This window comes from Rhinatrema bivittatum, chromosome 2 (assembly GCF_901001135.1).
Source record: "Rhinatrema bivittatum chromosome 2, aRhiBiv1.1, whole genome shotgun sequence".
Classification (NCBI taxonomy): domain Eukaryota; kingdom Metazoa; phylum Chordata; class Amphibia; order Gymnophiona; family Rhinatrematidae; genus Rhinatrema; species Rhinatrema bivittatum.
Window position 1 is genome coordinate 126531518 of NC_042616.1, and position 27878 is coordinate 126559395.

General features: G+C 41.3%; 1 protein-coding gene across 8 annotated transcripts in view; it reads left to right on the plus strand.

The window, feature by feature from the left end:
• The first annotated feature begins 4207 nt into the window (after positions 1–4207).
• The window catches only part of ARHGAP12 (Rho GTPase activating protein 12), a 287089-nt gene continuing 263418 nt past the window's right edge, over positions 4208–27878 (plus strand). For 5 of the 8 annotated variants that reach the window (XM_029588591.1, XM_029588592.1, XM_029588593.1 and 2 more), the window contains exons 1-2: positions 4288–4479; positions 5726–6475. In XM_029588591.1, the coding sequence (XP_029444451.1) occupies positions 5801–6475 (675 nt within the window). In that variant the 5' untranslated portion in view covers positions 4288–4479; positions 5726–5800. Of the gene's footprint in view, positions 4480–5725; positions 6476–27878 lie in introns of all 8 variants that reach the window. The other 3 variants (XM_029588589.1, XM_029588588.1, XM_029588590.1) reach the window with 3 other exon arrangements.

Sequence of the window (27878 nt, forward strand, 5' to 3'; positions counted from 1 at the left end):
CCCAGTTATCTACATTCCTAATAATCGAATCACCAACTATGACGGCCGACCTAACCCTTCCCTCCTGGGCAGTAGGCCTTGGGGAGATATCCTCAGTGCGAAAGGACAATGCATCACCTAGAGAGCAGGTCCTTGCTACAGGATCCTTTCCTGCTACACCTGGTTGGTGCTCTCCCATTATGAGACCTTCTTCCTCCAAGGCAGCACCAGGGCTGCCAGTCTGAAGTTGGGACTTGACTACTATGTCCCTGAAGGTCTCATCTATATACCTCTCTGTCTGCCTCAGCTCCTCCAGGTCTGCCACTCTAGCCTCCAGAGATCGGACTCGTTCTCTGAGAGCCAGGAGCTCTTTGCATCGCATGCACATCTACAACGTCTCACCGGTGGGTAAAAAATCATATATGTGACACTCGATGCAAAAGACTCAATGCAAAAGTTGCTTATCACAACATGACATTGGATTGATTGATAAGAGGAACAAGTTTCACACTGAAAGTTTTCTGAAAGTTCCAGCTTTTGAAATACTAACCAATGTTCCTAATGATAAGGATAATCATTCTTTTCCAGTTAGATTTTTTACAGTGACCCTTAAGAATGGGGAAAAATATAAAAGAGATTGGCTGTGTTGGAGTAAAGAAAATATTTCTTTGAATTGTGCTCCTTGTTTTTTGTTCAACAAAAGAGAAGTTTCTTCAAATGTAAACACATCAGCTGAATATCCAGGTTGGGATATTGCAAAAGGATGGCGAAAAGTGAAAGTGTTGAGAATGGGGGTGATTGGTGTGCCCTTGGGCCTCAGCCCGGGCCCAGACCTTCAGGGCCAAGCCGAGGGTTGACGGTGGCTCCGCATGGCTGAACACAGTCTTACCCTCTGCCAGGCCTGCAAGCTCCCATGGACAACATCCAAGGATGTTGGAAATTGAATGGTCCTCCGACCATTCCGAGCCCTTTCGGACCTGCTGCGAACAGCATGGAGCAGCAGGCCTGGCCTGAGGTTGAGGGCAGACAAAGGCCTTGACAAAAAGACAGGACTATGGTCGATGCGGCGGAATCGCAGTTGAGGAACTCGACACCAGCAGGGTTGATGCATCGGCATCACGGACGAGGAAATTGACACCAGCAGGGTTGATGCATCGGCATCACGGACGAGGAAATTGACACCAGCAGGGTTGATGCATCGGCATCACGGACGAGGAACTTGACACCCAAACAAGCACACATAAGGCATGGGCATTGGCACTGTCTCTCAGGGCGCCCTACTCAGGCCACCCGCGGGACTGAGTCGTGGACCACCCTGTCCCACTGCGCGCCCTACACAGCCCTTGCAGGCTGGTCACGGACCACGAGGAGAGCGGAGCAGCGCAGGGAAGATCCAGGCAAGAAGGAACTCCAATGACGAAGCTGGTGTCACCCGAAGCTTCCCCCAATGCTGGCAGGAACGGAGGCTCAGGAGCACAGGGACACTTCCCACCTGCAAGCCACCTCATTCTCGGGCATACACCATCAGAGAGCACCGGCTTACAGGAACAGAAGGCTCGAGAGTACCAGATGAAGACGCAGGGAAGAACATCCTGGAAGGCAGACACATCAGGATAAGGAGAATCATGGCGAAACATCAGGACATGGTCAGGGACCTCAGGCAAAACATCAAGACACCAAGACATGGTATAAAAGCAGACGCGACAAGGAGCTCCACGAAGAACAGACAACCTTACAAGGCTCTGGCAGGCAGGAGCCTCCAGAGGGAAGTCACCATGATGCAAGGCAAAGACAGACTGAAGCTGAAGTCCTTTTATAGGGCTGCAGACCGGCGACTCCCTGGGAGGAGTTTGGCAGGCCCACACCTAGCTGGCCCTATAACTACGGGAAAGTGCTGCGGGCCGGCCCCTAGGGAAGGGCGTGGCTCAAACCAGGAAGTCCATGCAAACACAAGCAGCCTCAGGCAGGCCCCACGGACATCGAGGCCTCCCAGGCCCTGGAGCAAATCCTGGACAGTTCGCCGGCGAGGCCCTGGCTTGGAGCAGCCTCCAGGAAGAGGTAAGGAGCCTCCCGTAGCCCAGCTACAGGAGGGTTCATAACAGTACCCCCCACAAAGGGGTCCCCCTCTCCTTTTAGGAGGGCCAGGAACAAAGCAGCACAGAGCATAGAAGATAGCAAGAACCACAACAACAGCAGAAAACAAAAATACACAGCACAAACAACAAAACATACAGCACAAACGAGCGCAGCAACATGCAGCACAAACGAGCGCACAACCAAGCGAACAACCAACCAATAACACACAGCACAAATGACCGCAACCAAACAGCACAAACAAGCGCAACCAAACACAAACAAGTGCAACCACAAACAGCACAAACGAGCGCACAACAAACCAACACACAGCACAACCAAGCGAACAGCGCACCAACAAACAGCGCAACAACACAAACGAGCAACAACAAAACACACAGCACAAACGAGCAACCAACCAACACAGCACAAACAAACAAAACACAAAAACCATACAGCACAGCACAAATGAGCAAACAACCAACCAACACACAGCACAAACGAGACAAGAACCACAAGAAACACCAAGAAGACCTGGGGGAGGGAACCCAGGGCGGGCAAAGAAAACCAGCTAACCAAGTGGGGTGCAGGCGCCTCCTGCAGGTCGTATTATCCAGACAGCTGGCGCCTCCAGCAGGTCGTATACAAAAAAACCTGAAAAAATTTTTTTCCGGTCCCATAAACAGTCTAGGAACAAACAAGACTCAAAACAAGGCGGATCCATTGGCAGGGCACCACCGTCGGGCACATGGCCTTGCATTCTGTTGAGAACGGGGTTTTTTCGTGTGCCCTTGGGCCTTGACCTTCAGGGCCGAGCCGAGGGTTGACAGTGGCTCCGCATGGCTGACGGGCTGACCCTCTGCCAAGCCTGCCAACATCCAAGGATGTTGGAAGTTGAATGGTCCTCCGACCATTCCGAGCCCTTTTGGACCTGCTGTGAACAGCATGGAGCAGCAGGCCTGGCCTGAGGTTGAGGGCAGACGGAGGCCTTGACACATAGACAGGACTATGGTCGATGCGACGGCATCGCAGACAAGACACTTGACAACAGCTGTGTTGATGCATCGGCATCATAGACGAGGAACTTGACATCGAAAACGCGCGTCCAAACCTGGGCTAATAGTGCGCTCCACGAGAGCGTACTGTATTGTATTGGCCTGACATAAAGATCATTAGCAATCGATCCTCTGCTACTCATTGGCTCTGGTCTGGGGTTACACTCTGAGTTCTGATTCCAAGCACTGCCATAGGTCCATTCCACTCAAAAATGTCCTTCTGCCATAGGTCCATTCAACTAAAAAATTTCCTTCTGTGGAAATATCCATTTAATCCTAGCAATTGTAGCCAGGTCCACTTGGTGTCATTGCAGGTCAGGGGCTAATCTCACTGGCTCCCTTTTCCCCCGGGGAGCCAGAGGATCATTTAACATTTGCATAAGTGAGAAGGATGTCTGTAGGCTTCAAAGGAAAGCATTTGCCTTAGCCCCTCTCTGTCTCGACCAACAAAGTAATTCACGTGTCACTAATTGCCTTTACTTCAAACAAATGAACAGGGGTTCTTGCCCCTTTGCAATTTAATTCACCTTTGCTAGTCAGCGCAAGAACAATATCTTAAGCTTCTGGTTTACTCTATATTTATAATAAGTGAAACTCTGTCTAATAAGCGCTGCCCAATTCACCCTGTGGCATTCTTTTCCCTGACTTTTCTCCAGCACTGCCTGCGGCAGTGTCGTGAAGGTTGACCTTTAATTTCCTGGAGACTCTAGGACTATCCTGGATGGCTGTCAACCTAACCCCGGCACCTTTCAGATTTGTTGATTCAAGTTACATACAATCATATACATGCTCTACCTGGGGCTGGAAAATCCGGAGCCTTTTAGGGCAGGCAAAGCAACAAGAAAGCGCTTACAAAGATACAGGTGACTCTCAAATCTCTCATTGAAATGAAAGGTGAAAGTTATTTTTTAGAACAAAAAAAAAAAGCTGGCCTCTCTCTTCTAGCTAAGGAAAGTTGACAGGTCCGCGGAGAATATTTTCTTCTAGTAGCATAGAGCAGGCAAACCGCTAAACGAGCCTAGAAAGCATTTGCAGGAAGGGCTGCCACGTGCCCTCCCTTCGCCCGTTCTCTTGGCAACTGCAGGCCTCCCTCTCCTCCGTCCGCAAGGTGACGTCCCTCTGTCACGTGACGGGCCGAACCCCCTCCCGCTAAACGTCAGCACGTAGGCCGCGGTTCGGCCGTAAGCGCCTCCCTCGGTGGCTGAGTGCGAGGTTCGTGGGTGGGTAGCGTCCGCCTGCCTGCTCGCGCTCGCTCGTTCGTTCCCTCACGCGCGTCTGTGTTTATTTCCTTGATAGGGCTGTGGTGTAGCTGGCGGTCGCCTGCCTGTTCTGAGAGCCTTCGGCGGCGGCGGCGGGGCAAATAGAGTTCCCGGTAAGAGGGCGGCGGTGCCGCCGCCGCGAATGGAGTTTCCGGTGGGAGGGCACCGGGAAGTTTGGCGCTGACGGGCGGCCGATGGGTTGGCGCCGGTCACCGGAGAAGAGTGCGAGAGGCCAGGAATGGGCGCCTCTGGGAAGTGCGGCGCGAGCTCCGCGCTGCCTGCCGCCCGACGCCTTGCCTTCAGCTTGACTCGGGGAGGGTGGCACGAGATAGCAGGGGCGAGCTGGGGTAGATAGGGATTGGGGGATAGAGACTGGAGAGGGGATTACAGTTTGTGCTGTCGTTTCTTGTCTGTCACGGCTGAATCTTCTGCTGGCATCTCTTGTCCCAGAAAACCAGTGGCCCAGGCTTTCTCCTGCTCATCTTGCTTCAGTTCCCTCCTAGAAAGGGGTTATTGACCGTTTATGTACACTCCGTGAAACAATTTGGACCAATATGGACATTTTCTTTGTGGATAAGTGTGATTTATGTGTAGTTTCTATGCATGCATTCAAACTTGATTATATAACGTTGCTGTAAATTAGAGTATGGTAGGTCTTAAGTGCCTATTACAAGCATTAACTTTGTTAGTGGTATTTATTTATACGTTGTAAAGTACAGATATTCTGAAAGGAAGCTGTAGTTTGCCCTAGTTAATAAATTATATACACTATATTAAAGTAACTGAATTTATACATTTAATTTGTTGCATTGCTCAACCACACTTGCATGAAAATCACATTTATAAAATGAATGAAACTTTGGAAGCTTTGCTGTCTGTTCAGTAATATTTTGAAAGGATTCAAACAATGTTTTTAACTGGTGATATATAACAAGATGTTGATTATTCTCTATTAATAATCTGTATCAAAATGCAAAAAAGACAGGTACAGTATGGTGAAAGATTAAGAAAACAAAGGGACTTGTTCAAATGAATCTTACTTTTAATGTGCAATATCATATTCTCTGCATTATTTCAATCCAACTTCATGCCAGTCAAAAAAATGCTATTTTTGGCCAGAATTAATAGAAGTAAAAAAGTGATTTTTAGGATAGATTAAATGTGCTTGAAGTGAAAATAAGCACTTTGAATTATATGAATATTTATCTACCTCCTAACTTTTTCATATAATTGAGGCAAAGCAGACATTTTCTCATTCTCTTAACAAGAGTTATGAATAGCCACTTTGGCCTTTGTTTCTTATCAAGAAAGAAAAAAGTTTGTAATGCAATTAACCAGTAACACTTTTTTCTTTTTTAGTTATGCTGAGATAAACAGAAAACTGAGTCATAATGCTACTGGCTTTTCTTCTGAAGAGGTGAATACATTTTTTGAATGAAAATGGCTGACAAAGGTGGGAGGACTGTTCCAGGGCCAATATATATTGAAGTGGAATATGATTATGAGTATGAAGCAAAAGAGAAAAAAATTGTGATAAAACAGGGTGAGAAATATATCCTGGTGAAAAAGACCAATGAAGATTGGTGGCAAGTCAGAAAGGATGAAAGTTCAAAACCCTTCTATGTACCAGCACAGTATGTTAGAGAAGTAGCACGCAAAGCACTAATGCCTCCTGTTAAACCACCTGGCTTATTGTCGACTAGCTCTCTGAAACTGCTGCATGGGCTACAGAGGTCAACAGAAAACATAAACAAATCAATGGAGCTTTCTAGTTTTGGGAAATCCTCTTCTGGTCAAGTATCTGGTTTAGCTCGTGATGTCAATCAGAATATTGGACCTGACTCTAGTCCGGGTCAAACAAGAGGCCTGAGCCTTGACCTGGCCCAAAATAATGGGAAGATTAATAGTGATTTGCATTCTCCTAAAGCCTCTAGCCAGAACCGGAGCCCTTTGGTGGCTCATTTTCCTCTTCCAGAATTCCTAGAAACAGAGAAGACAAGCTTTTCTAACGAACAATCTTGTGACTCAGCTGGAGAAAGCTCTGAAAGAATTCATCAGGATTCAGAATCTGGAGATGAATTGAGCAGCAGTTCTACAGAACATGTGCAGGTAAGAACATGTTAAATATATATATTGTTGAATGTACCCCAACAACTTGCATAAATATTCAGCCTTTAATGTCTACAATAGAGTTAATTCAGCACTAACTCTATTGTAATTCACCTTTAAATGCATCTTTGTAATTTGCTGCCAGTAGTTTTCCTAATCTAACTGTAATCCTCTTTGAAGTAACTGTCCAGTCATGTCAGGATTCTTTGGTAGTTGCTGAAGGTTGATCTTTGTGTAGTTGTAGAGCTCACAGAACATGATTCTGATTTGATTGGGAACCTTAAAAGTTAATGTAATATGAATTCTAATGATGCTGTTTTGTAGCTATGTAATTTAATGCAAACTTCAGTGAGCTGAACTGCTCTCTTTAGTCACTTCTCAGCTGCAGTAGGCTGTTAGGATTAGTTGTAGCTTGTTGAAAAGGTATGTAATGTTTTTTCTGAAATATGTTAGTGGAGTGATGGATGTAAAAGGAACTTTCAAGAGCTGAAGCTGCCCAAAAAATCCAGTTACTTTAATATTGTCATTAGCATTCAGAGTATGACAAAGCAGAGTATGCAGTGTTCTAATTAAAAATCATATAGTAGGTTGAGAGATGCAGTTTCCTCTTAGGTTAATGTTTCATTTTAGAGATGTGCTGAATTTTGAATCATGAACATTGCAGTGCAGGGTGGATGGCATAGTCTTGGTATTCAAGGCTCTCTTCTTATTTCTGGATTGTGGTATGGTTTCAGGTTTTATTCTAAAAAAAAAAAGTTAAAAATAAGAAACCTCAGAAGGCAATCATATACCTATATTTTGGGTCAGAGTGGTTTTTAAGTTTGGATATATTGTGCAATCTCTTGGATCACAGTCATTGGGGTGGATTGTAGGAAAATAGCCCATGAGGTGCTGTCTGACTCCCTTGTGCACTTTCTGTGCAGCATGTTTCAACAGCTCCCAAATAAAGGCCAAGGAGAACTTTGAGAGGTACATCATGTGACCTGGAGCCTGGACAAATTGAGCCAAAATATCTCCAACATAATTTTCACGTTATTATTTGCCAACCAATCAGCTGTTGAGCCAGTTGTCAATCAAAATAACCACACCGCCAGCCAGTGATACCTGCATGTGCACTCTGCTGTTATGCTGCTGCTATTCAAGTGCTCACTCAGTGAATGTCCTCTGCCCTGGCGTTGCTGCATCATTATGTAACGTTGTTGCTAGTTGTCAGCTCTTCCCCAGCCTGCAGCAGCCCTCTCACTCTTCCAACTCTTCTTGAGACTTGCTGGTTCAACAGCCAATTGCTGCTGTCATACCTCAGTCCAGCCACCTCAGACAGAAGCCTTACTAAGAAGCAGATGTGAAAAGCTATGTGTTCAAAACTGAGTGGGGAAACTGTGTGCAGTTTAACGCACACGCAAAAAAGAATTAATTCCCAATGCATGAAGTAAATGGTATACTAATGGACCAGGGTTAAAAAAACAAAAAAACCCTCCCACACTGACTTTAAAATGTGCACACAAACTTGAGTTGCAGTGTGTTCAGCTTTTTGAATTGTCTGCATATTTTCACTCAGGGAAAGTCTTATTTCTGAAGTGGAAAATGGATAAGGGGGTGCTTGTTCTCTGCACGCAAACATATTCTTCTGTGGATGCATTTAAGGCTGAAGATCCCACCCTAAAACCCCTTGCTCTTGATGGCCTGGGTAATTTTGTTTGCCTGGATTCCCCCATGCATTCCTGCCAGAGGAGTACATCTGCTGCTGGTAGTTAGTCATGCTGAGCCCTGCCATGCTTAGCGGATTTGGAAGCTGGGAACAGCAGCAAGGCATTGGCCTTAGGTGTGGTAGCAGCAGTACCACCTCTAGTGCCCTCTTCCTCTGTCTCTCTCTGGCCTGGACTGCAGCTCACGCTGCTGAAGGGGCCAAGTGTAGAAACAGGGCTGGCTCTAGGATTTGAAATTCAGCTGAATCAAGAGTTCAGGACTTCTGTGCACTTCCCTGCATTTGCTTTAATTACCATGGATTTTGCATACGAGTGCGGTAATCTATGTGCACAGATTTTGTGTAGAAATCTTTGCTGCATTGGGAGGCAAGCATTACATACAGAAATGGGCCCACACAAACACGTGCTACATTGTATGCATAGCTTTACTTGCTTTATTACATTGGCCCCTAACACAGACAGTTGTTTCCTCCTGGCTCACTCCCTAACTTTCTGTGACTTTAGCTTGCCTCCCCTCTTCCTCTCTCCCCCAACCATTCCAGACTCCAGTGCATTCCCATTGACTGTGTGCTAAACAGTCCGCTGTTTTTATGGTTCCCCAGGCTCTGCTTACCTGCTGGAGAGGAGAATGGACCAGAAGTGATTCATGCTACCAGATATCTCTGGGGCTTTTTAAAAAAAAAAAAAAGGATTTAAGCCCTAGCTGAGACTGCATGCATCACTGCTGCAGCCAGGGCTTGGGAGAGCCACTGGCCCAAAGCAGCACAGCTCCAGATGGAATCCTACTTTATTTATATCTGTCTGTACTTTGTGCTTAAGACTGTGTATGTCCTGTCGTGATCTAGGGCAATACAAACAATTTTAAATAAACTTGCACTGCTGTAAAAAAAAAAAAAAAAAAAGACACTTGGAATTCATATGGCAGGGTGTCCATCTCTGGTCCTTAGGAGCCACAGACGGGTCTTGTTTTCAGAATATCCATATTTGAATACAGTGGAGGCAGTAAATGCAAATGTGTCATGCATTTTCATTGTGGATAACCTGAAAACCAGACCTGTTTCTAGCTCGAGGACTGGAACTAGCCACCTGTACCACATAGCATGTGTTGAGTGTGGGCAGGCCCTCAGAAAGCCATGGGTAAACTGAATTATTACAATATAATAATCCTTCCATACCACAAACAGAACTAAACTGCCAGCACTCATAGTGTAAACCTTGCTTATGAATAGGCAACACTACAAATATTACTCCAGACTGTAGAACACGAATACACCTACTGGGAAAAGAGAACAAGGAGGACTGTGACAGATCCTTAATATACTAACGCTAGCAAAATACCTCACATCTGTAACATTTGCAGAACACAGGCAGACTCGCCAAATACAGAATAACAAGACCACAGAGTACAGATAAAAATATGCAGATGAAACTAAACACAAACCGGCAACAAGCCAGACACTGTGTGTAGTGCAACAATAGAAAAATGACAAAACCTCTAATATAATAGTAAAAGCATACTAATAAAAAGAATAAATATTTCAATGACAAATAGAATAATATACAAACATTAAAAATTCATATAAAAATGTATAAGTTCTCAAATGCCAATAAAATATTTCAAAACAGCAGACATATCAAATAGTTAAAACTAGTAGAAAGAAAATGCTGCGGAGCTTGGTGTTGGTCACGGCAGCTCTGCAGGCATAGCTGGGAACTTTTGATTCCAGTCACCCTGATATAGTTGAAGATTAGTCAGGTGTGGGGGTATGCATAGACTTCTGTCTCCCTCTCAGAGAAGGGTCCCAGAAGAACAGGTTTTGAGGGGGTTGAGCTCTTTATGCACCAGCATGTGGTCTGTAATTACCTTTTCGAGGCAGAGCAGAGACCATGGGAACATTTCCCTCTGTGGCTGAAGGTGGGTGGGGAGTCTGAGAGAGCAGCGATGGGACCAAGACCAGGAGTTGGGAGCCAGAGCTGCTGCCATTGCCTTTGCTGTAAGAAAATAAGGAAACAGCCTTGGGGGGAGCCTCCCACTCTATAAGAAGAGATGCTGCAGAGCTAGGTGTTGGGTCACGGCAGCTCTGCAGGCATGAGTCCACTGCGACCAATACAAAACCACATGATTGGCCCAGCTGGCCCATGTCTGAAGCCCCGATAGTCAGGTCCACCTCTGGTCATTGCCATCCAGCCATTGGTCTGTACTTTTGAAAAACCTTCCATTTTTCAAAATAAGTTTACATAGCAAAAGGATTTAATCAATATACATTGGCAACATAATTAATTTCCATTACAAAAACTTTCTTTTGAATATGAAAACATGACTTGCAGTGCAGAGAGAGAATAGATTGAACATTTTAATCAAATAAATGAAAGCCATTCCTGACTTTAAAGATTAACAGTTTTATATATATTCTAAATGCTTTCCAGGCATATACTGAACAGTATTTGTTGCATGGCTTGAATATTTAAGATTTAACTTTTGCAAAATGTTTTTTAGTCTAATAATGGTACTAAATTTTTGTTTGCATATCTAAATGAAATACCAATAACATCTCAAAAGATTACATATAGATGACAAAAAATGTAAGTCAGTTATAATATTTGTTAGAAACATATGGACTTATTAAAAACAAAGCAAAAAAAAAAAAATGAAGGGAATTTTATGTGTATGCAAAATACTTCATTGAATAAAGCCTAGCAACACCTCTTTTGATAATCTCAGACTCCCAGAAAAATTTTTTATCTTTTCATTTAATTTGGTCTTTATCCAAAAGAAAATAAAAACATTATGTTCTAGATTAGTCATGTTAGCATGATACAGTATGTTTTACTTTGACAGTCTTTATTCAAAGTGAAAAATCTTATTTTTGCCTGTATTGTAGCAATATATTGAAAGATTTTGACTTTGGCCCTACAGCATCCATATTTTACTTATTGTGTACATAAGTCTTTCACTCTGTTATTCACAAACTGCTAGAGTCGAACCAGTTTTATTTTCAGTTTTAGATTGCAGTGTTTGCTTTTTCATTGTTGTGTTTGATAGGCTGACTGGGTCTGCGCCTATGTTTTAAAGAATGTTTAAACTCATAATTTATTATCTCTGAAAGAAGACTTGCAAATTTTCCTCACTGACCCTTCAGCTTCTTTTTACCAAGTTCTGGATCCTTAAGTTTCTTGCTTTCCATTGTTTTGTTTTTTTTGTCATGGCTTTGTCTGTTGTGGAGTTTTCCCATGCCAAGGTTCAGTCTGCTGTGCAGTCTTTACTCTACTAGGATTCCTCAGCGAGCCTTGCTCACCAACTTGCCACTACCTCCTCACTGATCCTACTATGTCCAAGCCTCAGTCTTACTTAACCCAGCCTGCTCAATGCCTCACTTACTCTGTATTGAGTCACCTTGGCTCTCTGACCTGGCCGCTTCTACTTTGCTATCCTTGCCTATCCTTGTGGTGTCTTTGCCTTCTGCCTTGCCTAGTGGCCTCCAGTCTGCTACCTAACTGTCTCTGGGCCCTCTGCCTTGCGGCCTCTGAGCTCTTTGTGTTTTCTGTTTTGTCTTGTCCTTGTCCTGCCTTGTGCTCTGTTTGGGTCTTCCTTGTTACCTGTTCTTTCAGTCCTTGCTCGGCCTTGCCTTTGTCCTTGGTTTAGTCCCCAACATGTGCCCTCTGTGTCCAGCTTCCAGCCTGCCTTGCCTTGTCCACGCAGCCCTGCCTCATCCAGCCTGCACCTGACCTCCACTTCCAGCCTGCACAGAAGCTCCTAGTCCATGTCTGCTCCATGATGTTCCACAGAAGACAAGTCCTACCGGCCCCCAGAACCCAAGGACTCAGCCTGTGGGGGAGGGGGTTGCATAAGTGGGTAGAAGACACTCCAACCCTATATTGCCTCTGTGGGAGTGACCCTCGACTCCAGCCTGCCAGTCCGACAATTTTCATTTCATCTTTATAGTCTTTCATTTTCTTCCAATACAGGTTGCTGAGAATGTTGGAAGTTTTTGATTTATATGCTCTTTCCCCTTCAAGGCCACAGATAACCTGATCAGGGTGACTTGTTCCCTTGCTGACTGAAGGCTGGAGAAGTCTCTGAGACTGAACTCTGGTGCCACATGTCTACCAGCACCAGTCATTCTAGTAGTGGCAGTCACTTTCCCTCAAGGTCATCATTACCTTGATGTGTCTAAGCCCTGCCATTACAAAGGCTCATACCAAAATCTGCTGTGTCGCAGTGTGCAATGGGTCTTTATCTATTCTTTAATTTCGTATTCCATTTTACTTACACTGATGTCACCTTTGCCCTAATGTTTTGTACCACCAGAGACTATCTTTTCCAAATTTCCCTGGCTTTATTAGAAGCAGTAGAATTAAAATGATATGGTTTTCTCTGTAGTAATCAATAGGACCCTTGATGGTTACTCTTACTTGTGGAATTATTTCAGTAACAATGGGGCTTATAACTGATACTCTGGGTTTCACAACCTCTACCTTATGAAGATCTTCTTCTAAGATAGTCTTGCTGTAAATTTCCATCTCCTAAAATCACTGCTGGTGCAAGTACATTTCAGTGAGAATATCAATGCTGGGTCTCTGATTTATTTTTGCCATCTTTAAATGTCACAGGCTGGTCAAAGATAATGTGTAAAAAGTTAAACGTCAATTTGTTAGGTTTTTTTTTTTTCCCCTTTTTCTGTTGTTCAGTTCTATAAAACTTGTAGTTCTGGGAGAGCTCATCTAGTGTCCTCTTTAATCTAGCCATTTTGTTCCTAGTAGGCCAGATGCATCCATTTTAATGTTTGTAATGTGGAAATATTCTATTCTGATATGCGATAGCCTTAGCCTAGAAAGTAACTGAATTTACACAGGATCTTACCATGCATTGATGGTGTTACAAAGATCATACTCCATAAGACAGAAATTTGCCCAATTATACATAAAAAAAATTTCATAATACTAAAATTAGAGTTGCTTTGTAGCACCTTTTGTCTGAATCTTAGGATACTGATAGTCAATGAGTTTATATTATATCCCCATTTGTTGGTTCCAAGTTTTGTTATCCCTGTTCTATGTAATGCATCCTTGTGTAAAGGTTATTGTTAGAATGTAAACCGAGGTGATTTGTAACTTGTTTACAAGAATATCGGTATATAAAAGTGCCAAATAAATAAATTAATACTATAATTAGGATGAAATACAGTGACCAAAGAAAGTGTAAACCTCCTTGGACATTTTTTTACATTTTGCTGTGTTGGACTTGCACACTTTTAAATGAGATTTATTACACTAGGCCTTAAGGCACCAATACATCTCCTATTAGGAAATCTGACCAAATCAGGCTGCTATAGAGCCCTACACAGAAACTACTCGCCAGCAGAAAACCTCACCTGAATCACATGTGCTGACCCTCACCTAACAAAGAATAAAGAGACCAAAACACACATACGCATGCAGACAAAAACTGAATTGGAAACCACAACAAGCCACAGTCTCTATGCAGTGTAACAAAGGTAAAAAAGAAACATCACCCATCCTTATAAAATCAGTAGCAGTAAAACCATGCTAACAAAAAGGACAGATTATTTCAAAATGGTGGATGAATGGAATATCCAATAATTAAAAACTCGTATCAAAAATTTCTAGATACCAATAAAATATTTCAAAATAGACACAAAGACCCAGTAATGAAAAATAAGGATACAAAAAATGTTTGGCTCTGCATACCTGGGAGCGATTGATATCCAGGTGCCCTGAGATTGTTTTTCAATTAGCAGGAGGAGGGATGGTTTACTTGCATCTCTTGCTCTCCCTCATACATATGCCTTTTCTCTCTCACTTCTATAGACTCTTAATTACACATTTACACACAATCTTTTCACGCTTGCACAGGCTTTCAATCACACATACATGCTGTCTTTTTTTTCTCACACACTCTCTCATTCACATGCTTACAAACATGCTCTCTCACCTAAACCAGTTCTCAATCACACACACACATTCTGTATCGCACACATGCTTGCTCATTCACTCGCCCCCCCCCCCCCAAACTAGTAGCAACCTCCTTCATTTTTCAGCCCTTGCGGAGAAAGGAATCCCATCGGCCGCGAGGGTTGACATTGTTCCTCATTTTACTCCGAGCTGCACCTCTCTTCTTTTCTTCGGGCCAATGCTGCCCACTCTTCTTCCAGCACACGCACCTGCTGCTCACCACTTCCTCTTCCGGGGCGCGGGAAGAAGAGACCATGCAGGTGCTGCTGACTCCAGCTTTCCCGCTGTGTTCCGCCCGGGTGGAGGACCTATTTTGCTTGGTTCAGTGGGGGAGCAGCTGGGTCAGCGGGGGACCGGGAAGTATGGTTGAGAATCGCTGGTCCAAGATACCTTCATACGATAGAGACTTTAGTGTTTGCTAAAAAGCTGTTCCAATATTTTCATGGAATGCTTAGCGTTTATTCAAATGCCTCTTCTATTTTAATCATCTGTCTCATAACAAATTTTTTTTTGAAAATTTTCTTTTAAACCATGTTGTGAAATTTTTAGGCTGTAGGTCCAACAATTGTTGGATCTACAGCTTCTTTGCACTCCTTGTGGATTGGATATTGCATTTTGGAGTGCTGTCTTGCTCCTTCTTTATATTAGGATATCTATTGTGAAATTTTTAGGAACATTCATTAAAATTAAAAGTATGCACTCATCTTTAAAGATCTTAGACTGAAGTATTCAAAAAAGTATGGGAGTGTCAAACATTGCTTTATTTGAAACCCAAAAAAACACCCAGCACACTATGCATTTCGAATCTTCATCAGGAGTGACAGGTCAGTACTGTGGGAAAGAAATATATAAGTTCAAACGAATAAACATCTTATCACTAAAACAATCTTAACCAAAAAACTCACAATATATATAGCATTTCTTCCTTCTCAGACACCAAACCAGACAGTAAGGCATATCCCATCAGACATGAAAGAGCGTCTTAACGTCATAGCTCCCATCTTTTAAATTAATGAAGCCCAGTTTGAAAAAATGGATACAAATATCAACCAATCCAAGACCACAAGTGCCTATGTGTCACAGAGAAATAAAACCAGGCAAAGATGCAGACCCCATTAAGTTCTTCAAATCCAGGAGTACCAATTTATGGCTTCATTCATAACTTTTGGTGCTATCAAAAATTGTAAAGCCATCAGTGTTCTAAATGATTTAAGTGAGAAATGTCTCCTCTACGCTGAGGTTTGATAATGGAATCTATTACAGTCCAGGATAATTCAAAAAATGATATTCATAACAATATTTAACCATGTGTGCCTCTTTGTTTTCAAACGGCTTATGTTTTTGCATCATTATTTTAAAAGGTCATTAAGTTCTGCCTATATAAAGTAAAGGGCAACTACAAATGACTAAATCACATAAAATGAACTACAATTGATAACTTCATGATTTTGGACTTATATATTTCTTTTCCACAGTATTGACCTGTTGCCCCGATGAAGATTTAAAATGCACAGTGTGTTTATTTAAAAACCATTTATGTATTGTCTAAGAGAATACATCTTCCTAAATGATTTACAACATGGATTTGAACAATTTATACAAATTGGGCATTTTTTCAGGTTTCAAATAAAGCAACATTTCTTGATGCGCCCATACTTAATTTGAACACTTCATTCTGAGATCTTTAAAGATAAGTGCACAATTTTAATCTTAATGAATGTTCCTAAACTTCACAATATGGTTTAAAAGAAAAATTAAAAAAATTTTTTTTTATGAGACCAACTGATTAAAATAGATATTTGAATAAATACTAAGTGTTCCACGAAAATATTGGAACAGCTTTAGTGAATGCTAAAGTCTCTATCATATGAAAGTCTCTTGGACTATTATTAATTAGGTGTGACACATTTGTTTGTTTTTCCTGGGTTCTAATTTTTGTTTTATCATTGATATACACTTTAGGATGTTTTTTAGTCTTGTGGTTAGTGACTTTATCATGTGGATAAGTACAATTTAACACAACTGGAGGCCAATTCACTTGGTATGTGCTTTTGAAGGCTATTGGTTATACCAGAGCTTTAAGTATTTAGGTTTGCTATAGAAGTACAAGGAAGGGTGGACACTTATTTAAGAAAGCTATTCCATGTTTTTATTTCTTTTATCATTTTCTAAGAAATTCTGAAATTATTTTTCACTTGGCAGTTATGGAATAGGATGTGTGGATACATGGAACAAATATCGGCTTAATGTGCATTTACTTCCAGGCTATAAGGCAACAAAAGGTGAACATTGTTAAAAAGGGGTGTAGATTTTTCAAAGCCATTGTATACATCTGATTTCAGTGGCCAAGCTCTGCATTGTCATAGGGGAGGTCTGGGTTTGATTTTCAATTCTGATTTCTGCTCCTTGGTTGGCAAGGAATGCTGCAGAGGAAGTCCCAGCCTTGGTTCGACAGTGACAGTTACTGTCGGTTACTCTGGATACATTCGTATTCTGAAAGAAGCCGTGGATTGTGATCCCTTCTCAACGACTGTTGCTGTAGTGGCTGACTTAGATGGCAGAGTGAAGAGAGTTTTGGGGGGGAAACCCTATTGAGTTTTTAGAAATGAAGGCATGTTGCTATAGGTATAATGGAGGCCAATTCTGTTTGAATTGGAAGACCATTCAGTGGAAGGGAACTGCAGGGCTAAAAAATGTTTATAGCTAGCTGCTGTTCCTACTTCTGGAAGTAACTTTTTGAGAGAAGTTTAGCTATTACCACACAGTGATGTGATTTTATTAAATAAACTATCAGAAACCCATAAATATTTGTAGTTATTTTTTTCACTGAAGACTTTTACAGAATCAAAAGTTCATGGGAGGATCCTGTTTGGGAAGGGAGTGAGGTATACTTCTCTCAGCGCCAGTCTTTCTTTCTTTCTTTCCCCCACCATAATCCCAAGTTTTCTTTTATCTCCCTTCTTCTAATCTCGCCCCCCCCCCATTTCTGGTGCCCTGTCATACCCTGTCCCTGAAATATGCATCCATTCCTGTTGCCAATTCCTTTGTGCCTCATACACATACTGAGACAGTCCTCTCATCCTCTCCTTGCCTAATTCTCCCTCTCCCAAAAAACCTTATCAGCCAATCTTCTTTTTCACATCACCCCCTTCTCCCAAGCATATCCCTATCACCCTACTCACTAGCCAATACCCAATTGTTACTCATTCATTCTCTTGTTCCCTCTGATTTTGCCTTTTTGCTGTGTGAACATGCATCTGAAGTTCCCAGGGTGTCTACCACCACACTTGTGGCATACCAGTTGTGGCCCCCACTGGTGCCATGGCATCAAGTCCTCCACTGGTACTGAAGTTGCAACTAGTGCAGCCCACATCTTGGTGACATTGCCTTCCTCTGCACTGCTCGCTGTGTCAACTGTATGTTGGTGTTTCTGCCTCCGATGTGGCCTACTCTGGTGCCACAAACCTTGCAGCCCAATGTATCCCAAAGCTGCAGCTTGTTTCCACATGTGCATTCTTAGCTCAGCTCTACATGCAGTTGTATGTTCAAATTGAGCAAGAGGGGGACAGAGAAGTGAACCTTGTTGGGAGAGGGAGAAGGCATAGAAGTATCTACCCTGTGTTCCAAATACTTTAAGTATGTCACTGGGCAGCAGTAACATGCTGATCAGCCCGGTGGGTAATACTGGTGATGCTCGGGGATCCAGTTGTATGGTGCCCTGGGCAGCTGCCTGGCACTGTCCAGACTCTTAAGCTAGAGGGATTCTGCTCTTGGACTGTTCCCAATCACCTACCCACTCACTCTCCCTACCCAACAGGCATCCCTGTGCTTTACCTTTCCTGGCTCTTCCTGTCGTTATTGCCATTCTTTTCAGGTTTATGCGCACAAATCATGTTTTTTTTTATCTGTACTCATATCGAAACTAAGGCTGAGCACATTTGTGTCGGCCTGCAATTTTAAACTCCTGATATATTTGCATATCATAACGCACTGCATTGGGAGTTAACAATCTTTACGGCGAGAGTAAAAATGAGAGCTAAAATCTAGCACACTGTTTTGTACTCCCATTTTATTATGTTGACCCCTGAATAGATTCAGCTGAACTAATTAAGTAGTAGCTATTCCTTTGCAGGAACAGTTGTGCTGTTTGGTTGTGGCTTCTTTTTATGTCTTGAGCGGTTTGAAGCCAGTAACGTAATCATTTTCATCCTAACTGTCAAGCTTCCAGTAGGCTGCTTTTTTTTTTTTTTTTAATATAGTGTGTTGATCGTTATAAACTAACGGTTCTTGGAAATTGCCAGTTTTTCATAGCAAAAAAACCCTACCACATTTCTGGAAAAATTCATTGATTATCTTCAAATTAATGCCCAGGGTTTCTGCTTAAAAAAAAAAAAAAAAAGGGCTTTTATAATTTTCTGTTTAGTTGATTCTGTTATTGCACCAGGTTTTACACAGTGCAGATTACTAATGTTTTATTTTTAAAACTGTGGTGCAATTTGTATAATTATAGTTGTATTAGAGGCAATTGAAACATTTGACATTTGAGTAGGCGTAAGGGTTAAGTAGTGGCAACCATGATGTCACTAACACTGTTTGTATGATTCAGATACTGTTCTGCAAGTGCCAGTCTTCCCGCTGGAACAACTCCCATGCGTTTTATAATTTTTTTCAATAATGCTTATTGTTTAGCAGGGATCAGCTGTACAGAAATGAACCGTTTAGTAAGCTGTTTTTATTGAGCCTAGTCTGTAACCAGAACACAAAGTTCCAGGCTTGCACTCGCTCACATTTGACAAGGGATCCAATGAGTTCTGTTATTTTCTTATACTCAGTTTTCATCATTAACTTTGAGTGTCTTTAATCAACGAGAGCAAGCGACACTCACTAATCTATTATGAATTGATTGGTACTGCAATATTTAACGTAGCTTATATGGACTGTAAGTAGCTGCTTGAGAGAGTTTCTTGTGCTGTTTATGTAGAAGACTTTAGATGACATGAAGCACATTTTTAAAGCTATTATCTCATGGGTTCTGTGTTGAGGTGTGCAGGGCATACGCTTCTTGCTAATCTCCATCCAGTTCTAGTACTTACAGCCAGTTCTCCTGTCTGGAGACATTGGTCTATAGGGCAAATAGTGATAACTTGAGGGCAGCAAGAGGGCATCCCAGTTTTTGTACTTTTTATGGGTATGTGTCTGCCCTAAATAGAGGATGTATATAAGAACATAAGTTGCCATACAAGGGTCCATCAAGCCCAGCACTCTGTTTCCAACAGTGGCCAATCCAGGTTACAAGTACCTGGCAAGTATCCAAAATGTTAAGTAGATTCTCATGCTTCTAATGCCAGTAATAGCAGTAGGTAATTCTCTAAGACAGCTTGATTAATAGTCGTTAATGGACTTCTTCTCCGAGAACTTGTCCAAACCTTTTCTAAATCCAGCTGCACTAACTGCACTAACCACATCCTCTGGCAACAAATTCCAGAGCTTAAATATGCATTGGGTGAGAATTATTTCTGATTAGTTTTTAAATGTGCTACTTGCTAACAATATGGCGTGCCCCCTAGTCCTATTATTCGAAAGAGTAAATAACAGATTCACATTTACCCATTTTAGACCTCTCATGATTTTATAGACCTCTCATATCCCCCCTCAGCCATCTTTTCTCCAAGCTGAATAGCCCTAACCTCTTCAGCCTCTCCTCGTAAGGAGCCATTCCATCCCCTTTATCATTTTGGTCGCCCTTCTCTGTACCTTCTCTAGTGCAATTATATATTTTCTGAAATGTGGCAACCAGAATTGTACACAATTATAAAGGAGAGGATGAAGGAGACATGGGAAGGGTGGGAGCATATTCATTGCCTTTTTCTTGTCTTTACTGGCAGGTTAGGTTGGAGAGGGAAAAGAGGTGCTGTCATGATGATACAGATGGGAGGAAAGAGCTAGAGGGGAGGATTGGTGACAAGTCAGTTGAAGATGCTGAAAATGTCAGACTTGGCAAAGTGTAGGAGAGTTGGTATAAGGGGAGAAAGATTATTTAGAATATGTGGGTGCCTGTCAAATTTTTCAGGAGTCGGGGGCACAAATCTATTTTTCCATATCTTTTTGTGTCTTTTTTTCTCTATTTTTAACTTGTTTGCTCTTGTCTATTGTTTTTGCTTGCTTTTGTGAATTTTGGACAATTTTATTTTGTCTTTGTTTTGCTTGCATATGTTTTTTTATTTTATTCTCTTCCTGTCAGTGTCATGTGCTGGCAGGGAGTAGCCCTAGGACTCATTCATTCTTGCTGGGCTAGGCCAGTGACAGGTGCTACTTTTTAGGTGACCTGGTGCCCTGGAATTTTCCACTCTTGTAGGAGTACATTTGATGTAGAAAAAAATAGGTAAAAGATGGAGAAGGAGAAAAATAAATGAACAATTGAAATTGTGAAACATGTATCCAAATGTCGTGGATTTGTGATTGCTGGTAATTTTACTGCTGGGGCAGTGACATCTTCCTTTACCTACTGAAGTCATTTTTACCATGAGTGTGATCCACACTTATTTCATTGCAAAAATATGGTCTGTTTCTCCACTGGAAGGACCAAATCATACAGTTAAGCAATGTGAAAGGAATTTTCACAGCAAGGCAAACTGACTGATCAGTGATTGTCATATAAGGAAAAGAAAATTGACTACTTGAACTGTACATAATTAGTAATTTTGCTTTATGAATCAAAAGCAAATGACTATAAATATTGATTGAAAGATTTAGTGCATCAGTTGATCTTAACTGATATGTTTTAGCAGAAGATACAGTTGACCCTCTAACTTCTTGTAACCGTGCATTATCTGATAATCAATCCTTAAGTATACCAGTAGCAAATTGTGAGGGGTATTCTTGAAATATGAATTATGCAGGATGCTGTGCTACTGAATAGAACCAACAGAAGAGTAAACTGAGTAGCCCTAACTGATCTTCTCTTCAAGTTGGAAACCTGTGGGAGAACAGGGCAACTAGGAGGACTGTGACTGTTCGGTGGTTCAGTACACCTTTCTGCAGCTCTGTTCAGCAGAGTAGCGCTCCACATGCTTCTAGTGGGGCACTAATCAGCAGTGGATAGGGGGAAATGAGGGAGGAAAGAAAGCAGTAGGGGGAAAGAGTGCAAGTGTGGGGCATGCGAGTCAGGTTGTCTTCTAATTCTCAAGGTGTTTTGGTGTGAAGTTAGATTTTTTTTTAAATCTTATGTTAAATATTTAAATATTTTTAATGTAAGGGATCAAGTGTCATAAAAGAAAGTTTCTTATGCTGGGAGACTCAGTCATCAGAGGAACCAATTTGGAAACTCGCTTTGGGGGAGCACACCAGTTAAATGCCTTCTAGGATCCTCAGCCAGTAGAAATACCAACCAGATAGCCAAAGCAATTATGGAAGAAACTAGGGACTCTATCAATCTTATTATCCATCTGGGGGACCAATGATCTTGCTAGAAATGGTATCCATAAAGTACAGAATGTCTTCCAAAATCTAGGGGGGGGCGGGGGAGATTAGAACATGGCAATAACTATTTCTTTTTCAGAAGTATTACCTGTTTGTGGAAAAGGAAAGGCTATGTCGTATAGATAATATCAGTTCTTGCTCAAAAGCTGGTGTAAAGAGTTTTGGATACATTGGAGGCTGGGACCATGTATAGAACAGTAAAAGATTATATGGTAGAGATGGCCTGTGGCAAGAAAGAGGATGCTAAGTGAGAAATTTAGATTGTACGTTATCAGGCATTTAAACTAGAGAGTGGGGGTAGGGGGTAGCAGAAGGTGGCCAGTGGAAACTGGCAGATCACTCCCAAGAAATACAGGAGGTGGGAAGATGTGTAAAAATCAATCAAGTCAAGAAAAGCAAAAATAGTGGAAAACTATAAACACAAATGCCTGTAGTCTGGGCAATAAATTCCCGGACCTGCAGGCCCTAATGTTGGAGGCAGACATGGACATTGTTGCTGTTTCAGAGACATGGTTCATTGATTCTCATGATTGGGATACAGCCATCCTGGACTATAACTTGTATAGGAAAGATAGAGAGGACTGAAAAGGTGAAGTAGTGGCTCTTTGTCAAAAACAATAACTAAACAACTGAATTGCAAAGGACGTGGGGTAGAGAAGAAACATTATGGACCGTCCTAAAATAAAAAAAAATGGTGCATCCATTTTTACTGATGTGATCTACAGGACTCCTTCTCAAATAGAAGAACTTAACAGAGATCTGATCGAAGAAAAGGGAGAAGTGTTGCTTGGAGATTTTAATCTGCCAGGTGTTCTGTTACCTTATACTTGTGAATACCTTTAAAATGTAGCTCTGTTTTAAAATAGGAAAACATTTACAAATCCCACATTTCATGGAAATTTCTCATCCACAAGCTGGAAACTGGGAATTGCTAGTGGTAATCTCTCATTGCAGATGTCTAGAAGTTCTCATGTGGCTCTCTCTCTCTCTGTGTCTGAGGTTGCTATTCCAGATACTGTAGCATTTGTGTGTGCATTACTGTTAGTCTTTCACTAGTGCTGGTATTACAGTAACTTATTACTGCCGTTATGCACAGCTGGTTGTGTAAGTGAATTAGATGGTAAGTAAGAAGTTCTTTTAAGAATAAGTAAGTGCTCAGTGAGTTTTCAGCAACTGTCTCCTAGTTGCTTATACTTCTCCAAATCAATCTGTGTAAATCATACCAGCAAGTTATTGAAAACTTTTCCCAATTCAGCAGAGATTACTTGCCATCTGATAGCTGGTGTTTCCAATTTCCAGGATTTGAAACAATGTCCACTTGCAAAAGTCACACATTAAGCGCTTTGTAAGACTAATACTTATTTTTTTGCAGTTTGCAATTTCAGATGTCCATCTTCGATGAGTTGATGACTACTAATGTATACAGAGTTTGTCAGCTTTTAGCTAATTAACAGTTTAGCTTGTGATTACTATCTAACCCACCATCTACCTTAAGAAAGCTAGTCTTTACCCTCTTTCTTATCTCACCGAAAAGTAGCAGGAAACATAGACAAAAAAAAAGTGAAATCAGCTGGACAGAGGAAATCAAAACTTCTGCTAGACGTCAGCAGAATTCAAAGAGAAATGGGAGAAAAATGAGATTACATGATCTTCCTAAAAAAAAAATTAACTACTAATGAAGTAGGAATATAGAAAAATTAGGCCAAAAGGGAATATATGCTTGCTCTTAACTTAGTCTTAAAGCAAAGAACATCGAGCAGCAATGTCGGAATTATCAAGAAGGTTCCTCACGCAGTAAATATATTGCTAGCAGTAATTTATGGGTTTGACAGTTGCTTGGTTTTGATTGATTGATTGTAAATATTACTACCCTTATCATAAGGCTTGGGGGTAATTGCATGGTGTCAGTTACCCCCATGCTGCTCTCAGGGATAGTAACTTGTACCGAGAAGTAGATACTCCCATAAGAGGCTTGCTGGGCAGACTGGATGGGTCTTTTCTGCCTCCGTTACTATGTTAAGTTCAACCACATTCCTCCTACTGAGACAGTCATCTCCCACTCTGGCTTTCTTCAAAGTTAGTTTCAAATCCCTTTCTCCTATGGTACTTGCTGACCTCTGGTCTTGTCCTGACTGTTTTGCATGCTTACTGCACCAGAACCTGGGCTTTGATGCCATTCTTTCTCTTCCTGCTTTAGCCCTCGGCTACTCTTCTTCTTACTGAATTGCTCTAATCCTGCGGTTTCTGTTCTTGGTGATCATCCAGTGCCACTGCTATTGCCAGTGTTCCAAACCAGTTTTATTACCTTAAGGTGCTTACTCTGCTTGCCCTTACCTTATGCTGTTTTACACAGGCCTTATCCTCCTAGTTATCTTTAATGGTTTCATGCCCTCTTGGACATTTTCTTCAAACTCCATTCTCTTATGGTTCTTGCAATTATTGGTCTCAATCAATATTTAGCTTTCTATGCATTATACCACTACAAAAGGCCAAGGGCTGCAGAAGTGCAGTATCTAGAACCAGGACCACACTTTTCCATGATTACAGTTTCTGCGTTAATGAAGACAGTATTTGCAAAAACTGATTCAGAAGAGAAATTGTGTCCCAGATTCTCTGAATCACAGGATATAAAACAGTGGCTAAAGAGCATTTGGTGCGTCTAGTCCATAGCATTTTAGCCTTCAGTGAAGACCAACTTCAAGCTGAACAGCTAGCTCAGTCACTTAATGATGCCATATAGAAATGATCTCAGGGGATGCTCCAAGGATTTTCTCTAGCTTCTCCCTGCCTAGGGGAGCAAATTCTCTAGAATTTGGTTGGTGCCCTATGCCTCTCAAGACACACTTTTTTTTTTTTTTCAGTTGCTTTGAGCCTCTTATCACTGCCTTGAGGGGGACAGTTGGTTTTTCTTTTTTTTTTTTTTTAAAGGCATCATGAAGTGGGAACAATTATTCATGTCATGCTTGGTACCACTTTGCCCCTCTTGTACAACCTTAGGGTGGGTTTCATGCTTCTGTTGGTGCATTTGCACCACTTTTGCAGTCTTGGGTAGATTTGGTAACTCTTGCTGCTGTTTTTCTGCTCTGATGGTTTCTTAGAAAATTCCTGCCACTGCTGATATCATTTTGCCCTTTTGCTGGTTTTTGGGCTTTTCATGCCACTTTTGGTGCCCCATTAACCTAATATAAATATGTACCAAAAAACCCCAGTAGTATAATTGTTATCTTTTAACAGGTAGTTTGTAGGACCTTCATGACCTCAGCTTGCAAACCATCACAAGCTGTATCGACCTCCGGTCCAACTTTATTATATTTTAATAGTCTTGCTCATTCAGAGTCAAGAAAATTTTACTATTTTTATTTTTTTCTTTAAAAAGTCATGAAAAGTCCTCGGGGGAGAAAGATATTATACTGCAACTTTGCCCAAGTCCAGGAGCCAAACAAATAACCAGTACTTAACTTCAATGTCGAAAACTGTACATCACCCCGACATGGCCATGTTTCGATCGTGTTCTGCTTCAGGGGGTCTTTTCATCCAATTTTCACATGCTCCTAGTCAATGCTCTTGAACTCTCAACATCTCAAAATTCTCCCTGATACTTTTACCTGTCTGTCTTTTACAGTTATATAGAGAAACATACAAAATGGCATCAGTCTCTCATTCGTGACATCAACATGACATCAAGATATTCAAAGTTTTAAATCAGAGAATACCAATTAATGACCTCATTGAGACCTCTAGGCACAATCACATCCAGCTTGAAAATCCAAAATTGTTCTTATTCAAGTATGCCCTCCCCGTGAGGAGACATTAACTTGTTCCAGGATAAGACATCGCAGATCACTAAATTGATGGTTCTTTTTGATCCAATGAGCTGCCATTGGAGCAGTCAATTTGTGTGTCTTAATTACAACTCTTGTGTTCCACCAATCTTGTCCGAATCTTTTCTTCGTTCGACCTACATAAATTTTGTCACAAGGACACTGTATAGCATAAATAACATTCGATGAATTGCAATTTGACATATGATGCAAAATTATCTCATGATTCGAACCAGGGACCCGCCACACTGATCCTTTAAAGCAGAGAGCACGCACATCACATGCACAAGGTGAAGTTCCTGAATTCCTGAGGGGTATCGTTTGTAAGTGGCGGCACCAAACCTCAGACTGTCCTGTAAGTTTGATGCGAAAGATTCGGACAGGATTGGTGGAACACAAGAGTTGTATTAAGACACAAAAATTGACTGCTCCAATGGCAGCTCATTGGATCAAAAAGAACCATCAATTTAGTGATCTGCGATGTCTTATCCTGGAACAAGTTAATGTCTCCTCACGGGGAGGGCATACTTGAATAAGAACAATTTTGGATTTTCAAGCTGGATGTGATCGCGCCTAGAGGTCTCAATGAGGTCATTAATTGGTATTCTCTGATTTAAAACTTTGAATATCTTGATGTCATGTTGATGTCACGAATGAGAGACTGATGCCATTTTGTATGTTTCTCTATATAACTGTAAAAGATAGACAGGTAAAAGTATCAGGGAGCATTTTGAGATGTTGAGAGTTCAAGAGCATTGACTAGGAGCATGTGGAAATTGGATGAAAAGACCCCCCCCCCCCCCCCGAAGCAGAACGTGATCGAAACATGGCCATGTCGGGGTGATGTACAGTTTTCGACATTGAAGTTAAGTACTGGTTATTTGTTTGGCTCCTGGACTTGGACAAAGTTGCAGTATAATATCTTTCTCCCCCAAGGACTTTTCATGACTTTTTAAAGAAAAAAATAAAATAGTAAAATTTTCTTGACTCTGAATGAGCAAGACTATTAAAATGTAATAAAGTTGGACTGGAGATCGATACAGCTTGTGATGGGTTTGCAATCTGAGGTCATGAAGATCCTACAAATTACCTGTTAAAAGATAAAAATTACACTACTGGGGTTTTTTGGTACATATTTGATTGGTATTTCCTCAGATTTTCGAGGCTTTTCTGGGCTTATTTAGTTGATTTTTTTCCACATTAACCTAGTCTTGATGTGTTGGTATGCTTTCACCCTTCTGATGTCTCTACCCACTAGTTTCATTAGAAGTGATTAGAAAATCCCAATTTGAAAGCTCAAAACAACCTGCACTGTTTCCCCCATAGAATGCAATAGTAAACAAATGAACAAATAAAATGAAAAACAAAATTTTTCATTTGAAATGAACAAACAAATTTTATTGGCATGAAAGTTGATTTGTATTGCATGGTCTATCTCAAATACACCTGTTGAATGAAACGTTTGCTGGCAGACAAAATAACTAAAATTTGTACAAGACAACCAGCGATACTTTTAGTAGTGTGCACTATTCCCCTTTATGCTTTGGATTATCATCTGACTGGGGAACGTGGTTAATGAGAAGAGTAACTGGCTGGAGAGCAGCTGAAAAACATCCAGCAGTCAAATTCAACTCGTGTGGTTCATTGTTAGCAAAATAAACATTCTTAAAACAGCATGAATATACATAGCAAAAGCTGTTGGTGTGCGTTGCGCAGATATCCATTCGTGCATCGTTCTTTCTTCACTGTGGTCTGCACTCCCTTTCTTCCAAAACCTAGTTGCAGTTGTAGAACATGTCTGTTGCTAACGACAAATGAACCAGTTACATTAAATGTGTTTCCACTTATGTGGTGAGGTGGAATTTAACGAAGGAAATGACTTTCAATTAAGTAATCTTGGTTTTTCTTTTTTTCTTTGGGTTGTTACTGAAACTCCTTATTTAAACTCACTGCTTAGTTATTACTGTATAGATTGTTGGGTATCTTATTTGGCAGTTTGTAACTGGTAGTTCTCAGTTGTGCATCTTATTTGGCAGTTTGTAACTGGTGGTTCTCAGTTGTGCATATACAAAGTTTTGGTTGCACACATTTTTGTATGTATACATTTATGAATCAAATGAGTGAGACTTTTTTGTTTCTCAGAGTGGTTTCTGATGTGGGGTGTTTTTTTTTTTTTGAGGTAGAGGTATTTGGAATGATTCCTCCATTGAAGGGCTACTTTTTATTTTTTTATGTTTTTGCAAGTTCTGCAAATTTTGTTACTATCCTGAAGAGAGCATTTTTAGTTCACAAGGGTGCATTTTTTTTTCTCTGAGTTTGGTATGCAGTTTGAAATTTTGTCTAAATCAGGATTTCAGTGAATGCATGCAATATTTGAGTGATGTATAGTCTGTTCAGTCTTTGGCTGTCAGGGGAAATGAAACA